The 6,431-nt window shown below is 42.2% G+C and overlaps 1 protein-coding gene across 1 annotated transcript in view; it reads left to right on the forward strand.

The window, feature by feature from the left end:
• The first annotated feature begins 280 nt into the window (after positions 1-280).
• The window catches only part of INO80D (INO80 complex subunit D), a 66,020-nt gene continuing 59,869 nt past the window's right edge, over positions 281-6,431 (forward strand). Inside the window, exons 1-2 of the mRNA XM_027768424.1 lie at positions 281-471; positions 579-825. Of these exons, the coding sequence (XP_027624225.1) occupies positions 608-825 (218 nt within the window). The 5' untranslated portion in view covers positions 281-471; positions 579-607. The remainder of the gene's footprint in view (positions 472-578; positions 826-6,431) is intronic.

The raw sequence follows: 6,431 nt of genomic DNA on the forward strand, positions 1-6,431 counted from the left end.
GACGTTTTTGGTCATTGCATTGCATTGGCATTGTAAAGGGATTTGGGTCCTGAAAATATGGATAGCGTGCAAACACTTGTTATTACAAGGACCAGCCACCTGTGACATTCATTTGGTGAAAGAGTTCTGCTACTTTGATGTATTTACAAACTTAACCAGAGTAAATGTTACTTATTTCAACTTGGGGAAGGAGGGTAAGCTAACAGTATTTCATAATGCCTCTTATTTTCTTAATTGACCTTATTATTGGGAAGTTGTATTGTTATACAATGCAGAACCCACCACATGAGTAAGAGTGTTCTCATACTGTTTTACTTCCTGGGTGAGCTAGCTTTGCTTATTTCTATTTGTTAACTAGGCCTTTTGATATTTTTGTAGACAATCTGCTTCATCTTGATTCTGCAGCATTCCAAACTGTGGTATCCTTGGGGTTCTCTTAACATTGCTATGGTGCAGAAGATTTAAAATCAGGTATGGCTGTGGGGCCAGAAGTCCCTCAGTGAAATTCTCAACTTAAACATCTGCATTATTCTCTCTGATTGATCATTTGGGTTTCTTTTTTTGTGGTGGCCTTTTAGCTGATGTTCACAAGGAATAGAGTCACGTGATGTATGAAGGGAAACATATACACTTCTCTGAGGTTGACAATAAGCCCTTGTGCTCATATAGCCCCAAACTGTGCAAGCAGCGGCGACTCAACGGCTACGCTTTCTGTATCAGACACGTTCTGGAGGATAAGACTGCCCCCTTCAAGCAATGTGAATATGTGGCCAAGTATAACAGCCAACGCTGCACCAACCCCATCCCCAAATCAGAGGATCGCAGGTAAGAGCAGACACAGCCAGTCAGTTCTTCGTTTCATTAGGAGGCTTGGAATTTTCCTTTTCTTGTCTTTCTTTTTCTTTTCTCTCTGCTCTCTCTTCTTCATCTTTTGTAATCTCCCTCTCCCTTTCTTTGATATGGTGAATTTAAAATGTTGAGTTGGGGAGTGCTAATCTAAGTATTTTTGGTATATTTATAAATGAGAAATGACATATTTTTGAGTGGAGTAATAATAACTTTGGGGGATTAAATTATGTTTGAGTAGTTTTTAAACTTTATTTCATAACCTGTTGGAATTCTTTAAACTATCTTTTTCCCCCCTCAAAATTCATGCTTGAATTCATGGTACTCATTGGTTTGGTTTGTAACCTTATACAACAATTCCTGACTTTACTAGTTAGTTTTATCATCTGCCTTAACAAGAGAAATTAGATGTTGTAATTAATGATAATTTTGAGGGTTTATTTATTTATTTTTTTAGTTTATGCCTGAAGGTAGTACAATATATGTGCTTACTGAAAAATAATTAAGAGTATTACGTGAATCATGTATAAGATTTACTTTCTACCAGACTTCTAAGCAGTGTTCGGCATTTGTTTATAATCTTCCCTTTTTGGGTTAGAAAAAGTTCCAAATAGAGTTTGTTTATAGTTTAAAGATTATGTTTTCTCATTAAGAGTGGGCTCTATCACTAGAATTATGAATTTGTGCTCTGCTAAATTAAAAGCAATAAGGAGTTGTTTTAAAAGAAGAAATCTTGTACTGATTATCTTTTATGTTCTTAGGAAAATGCACACTAACTTTCATTGTAATCTGCTGTTCATGTCTTCTTCCCTTCAATTCTCCAGAAACCATGTCGATAGTTATAAGACATTATAGAGAGATGTATGCTTATTTTCCAAAAGTTTCTAGTACTTGTTACCTTTGGGTAGAAAATTTGAACCTTCTATTTTTGTCTTCACACACACACACACACACACACACACACACACAGCATTCATCCACTTTCCTATACACAAATGTCACCTGCATAAATTGGTTGCAAAGGAATCATGTATTTTATGTGTCACAATGAGCACCTTTTATGTTTTACTGTGAAATAAATAATTTGTGTTGTAGAGATCCCACCAAAGTGAGTATAGTATAATGTGGTGATTTGGGAATACTCTCTTAGAATTTTTAATGAGCACTTAAGGCTTCACATTACAATACCTGAAAGTTAGAAACAGCTGCTTAGTGAGGCAAGAATAAAATTTTAATCTAAGGTGAGAAAAGGACCTGTGTATTAGGCTAAACATACTGGTCTTGTGGTTTTTGTAGACTGAAAATAATTTCTTAAGCCCTTCCCTTTTTTAACCTGAGAAATGAATGAGCTTGGATTTTTTATTTCATCCTCCATGTGAACACATCTCTATAATTTCTTTTTTCTTTTTAGAAAATTTAGCTGTAGGGTGCATGTGTTTGCTGGAGAGAAAAAGAGAGAAAGCACCACTACCCCTACCCACCACCTCCAGCCTGGGGGATGGCCACATCACAAACCCTTCTTCATTTCTCCTGTGAGGACTTTGTGCATGCACACATGCATAGCATGTTTTTCAAGCCACTGGATCTGAGACTCAAACCATGCAGCTGGCTCTGCGGGATCTTGTCACCATAACTACCACATCCCTGGCTGGTCCAAGAAGTTTAATTTAAAAAAATGTTTTTTTAATTTTTTTTTTTTTTTAATAAATAAATTTTTTTTTTTTTTGAGAGTTTTTCGCTATAGGGCGTGTGTGCTCACCAGAAAGACAGAGAGAGACAGAGAGATAGAAAGCGAGAAATCACTCCCAGGGGAGATTGCCATGCGGCAATCCCTTCTCCTCCATTCTCCTCTTGGGATCTTGGGCACACACGCACACATGCCCAGTGTGAGTTTAAGCTGCCAGGTCAGAGACTTGAACCGCAGTCAACTACGTGGGAGTCCAGCAACACAGACGTTACGCTACATTATGCTAACTGCTGGTCTCTTTAATTTATTATTTTAATGATTTTTTTTTTATTTGTTGTTGGGCACATGTGCTCACCATAGAGAGAGAAGAGAGAGAAAGCAAGCCGCCAGGTTTAAAACTCAGTGGTCAGCCATGTGAGAATTCAGTGACTTAATCACCACACCACCTGCCGGCCTGAGAAGTTTGATTTTTTTTTTAAGAATTATTTATTGGGAGGCCGGCAGGTGACATAGATAAAGGCGCTGGATTCCCACATGGCCAACTGCTATTGGAGTCCCAGACCTGGTAGCTTGCTTTCTCGCTTTCCCTTTATCTCTCTCTCTTTGTCTCTGTCTGGTTAAATTGGAAAATAATAATAACAAATGGAATTAAATAAAAAACTAAGGAGAATTATTTATTGGGGCTGGTAGGTGGCATGGTGGTTAGGGCAGTTGGACTTGTACATGATGACCATAGTTCAAGTCCTGGACCTGGCAGCTTGCTTTCTCATTTTTCTCCTCTCTTGCCGGTCAATTTCAAAAGAATAAAATAATAATGGCAATGAATAAAATTAAATAAAATAATTCTTTTAAGAAAGGATTGTTGGGAACCAGCAGTTAGCGTAATGGCTATGTCGCTGGACTCCCACGTAGTCGACCGCGGTTCGCGTCTCGGACCCGGTGGCTTAAATCTCACGCCGGGCGCGTGTGCGTGCATGCCCAAGATCCCGAGAGGAGAATGGAGGAGAAGGGATTGCGGCGTGACCATCCCCCCTGGAGGGTGATTTCTCGCTTTCTGTCTCTATGTCTCTCTCTGTCTGTCTGGCGAGCGCACGCGCCCTATCGCGAAAACCTCTCCAAAAAAAAAAGAAAGGATTGTTGAGGGAGAAGATTGATTGAAGAGACAGAAAGCAAGTGATTTCTCACTTTGTGTCTCTCTCTCTCTCTCTGTCTTTTTGGCGAGCATACATACCCTATAGCAAGAAAAGCTTCTCAAAAAAAAAAGAAATATTTAAAAATTAATTAATTAATTAGTTAATTAATTAATTTTTAAATTTGACTAGAGAGAGACAGAAAGAGAAAGGGAAAGTGAGACAGCAAGCCACCAGGCCCAGGACTCAAACCGCAGTTGGCCATGTGGGAGTCCAGTGCCTTAATCACCCCACCACTTGCCAGCCCCAAGAAGTTTGATTTTTAAATGAAAACAAAACAAAAAACTTCATCTCATCTCTTTCTACTAAAAATGCTAGTCATTTGTTATTTTGAAAAATGAGGCCTGCCCCGTAGTGATTAGCTGCAGTGTATAGGGAGCCAGATCCCATATAGCCAACTGTTGTTCAAATCCCTCACCTTCAGGTTTGAAAAGCATGCCAGCTATCATATGAGGGCCCAAAATCCTACAGAGGTAGACAAGTGGAGGAAAAAGGGTTGTGGCATGACCTCCCCTATGGGAAGTGCTTTCGCTTTCTCTTCATGGGAGTGGATGAACCCTCTCAATAAAAAAAGAAAAATCATTATTTTTTATGACTTATTTCTCTGTACCTGGGAAGATTCTTGGTTAGTTCCCTTTCCCTGCTCCCCTTTCCTTGCTGGTCATGGTTTTAGGAATCTGGTCTGTTTAAGGTATACATGGGTCGAAGCTCTGAACTGCGTGCATATGTGTCTTGATTACTTGGCGAATCTGTACTTTTTTTTTTTTTAGAGAGGTTTTTTGCTATAGGGCACGTGTGCTCGCCAGACAGAGAGACAAAGAGACAGAAAGCGAGAAATCACCCCAGGGGGGATGGCCACGCCGCAATCCCTTTTCCTCCATTCTCCTCTCGGATTCTTGGGCATGCACGCACATGCGCCAGTTGAGTGTTAAGCCACTGGGTCCGGGACATGACCCGTGGTTGACTCCGTGGGAGTCCAGCAACATAGCCATTACGCTGACTGCTGGTCCTGAATCTGTACTTTTAATATGAACCTGGAGGCTTTCCATGTGGGTCTGTCTTGCAGAGCATTTTGATTTACACCTGACCCACCCTCTGGCCCCTGTGTGTTTTGTTTGTTTTTAATTGTGAGAGAGCGAGAGACAGAGAGAGAGAGAGAGAGCACTTCTCAAAGTGGTGTGGTCATGTCACAATGCTTTTCCCTTAATTTTCCTTCCCATTAGGATTTTGGGCACACATCCACACACACCGAATGTGTGTTTTTTCTTTTGCCATAGGGTGTGTGTGCACTCACCAGAGAGAGACAATGAGAGGTAAAGTGAGAAATCATCACCTGGGGTGGATGACTAGGCTGCAATTCCTCTTCCTCCATTCTCCTCCTGGGATTTTGGGCATACGTGGTAAGCTCTGGTGTGATTTTTTTCCAGCCACCACGTTCAGGACTCATACCGTGGTCTACCATGTGGGAATCTAGCACTGTAACCACTATGCCACCTGCTGGCCCCCTGAGTGTATGTGTGTGTGTGTGTGTGTGTGTGTTTGCATTTTACTTTTTTTAGAGACTTTTGCTATAGGGTGCATGTACTTGCCAGGGAGAGAGAGAGGGACAGAGAGTGAGAGGGAAAGTGAGAAATCACTTTCCAAGGGGGATGGCCACATCATAATCCCTTCTCTTCCACTGTCCTCCTGGGTTCTTGGGCATACATGCACACATGCCTGGCATGAGTATCAAACCACCAAGTCTACGACTCGAACTGCAGCCGGTCATGTGGGAATCCAGTGATGTAACTACTACACTACCTGCTGACCCTCTGAATGTGTTATTTATTTATTTAAAAAATTATTTAACTTTATTTATTTTTAATTTGACCAGAGAGGGACAGAGCAAGAGAGAGAGAAAGTGAGAAAGCAAGGTGCCAGGTCCAGGACTCATACCACAGTCAGCCAGGTGGGAGTCCAGCGTCCTTAACCACCATGCCACCTGCCGGCCCGTGAATGTGTTTTTTACTCTTCTGTGGTAAATCTAAGTTGGCCCTGTGAGATCTGGTCCCAATGCACAGGGCTTAACCACTGTGTTGCAGAGTTGGCCTGTCTGTGTTGTGGGTTCGTTTTCAGTTTTTGTTACAGGGTGCTTGCGCTCACCAGAGAGAGAATGTGAGAAAGCACTCCTGCAGGGGCATGGCTGCCGCAGTCCCTTCTCCATTCTCCTCTCAGGGTCTCAGGCATACATGCCCTGTGCCGGGCATGTTGGCATGTTTCTCAAGCCACTGTATCTGAGACGTGAACTGCACAGCCAGCCATGCAGGATCCAGCTGCCTTGGCCACCACACCATCAGCCGGCCCCGTTCATTTTGAGTTGCCAGAGGGCACCGGAGAGAACATGCCCTAATGGGGCATGGTCACGCTATACTTCTTTTTCTTTTCACATCTCTCCATCCTGTTACATTTTTGAGCATGTGAGCACATGTGCCAGGCATATTTTTCAGGCTGCTGGGGCCAGAGTTCAGTCCACAGTTGGCCCTGTGGGCTCTAGCTCCCTATGCATGAAACTTGATTGCTGTGCTCTGGGACTGGCTCTGGTCTCTATGTTTTTAAATACTATTAAAAAAATTGGGGGGATAGCAGATGGTGCAGAGGTTAAGGTGGCTGGATCCTACACGGCCGACTGTGTGGTTTTGAGTCCTGGACCCAGTGGCTTTTAAAAAATG

The sequence above is a fragment of the Tupaia chinensis genome, unplaced genomic scaffold (genome assembly GCF_000334495.1).
Source record: "Tupaia chinensis unplaced genomic scaffold, TupChi_1.0 Scaffold000076_1, whole genome shotgun sequence".
In the NCBI taxonomy this organism is placed as follows: Eukaryota; Metazoa; Chordata; class Mammalia; order Scandentia; family Tupaiidae; genus Tupaia; species Tupaia belangeri.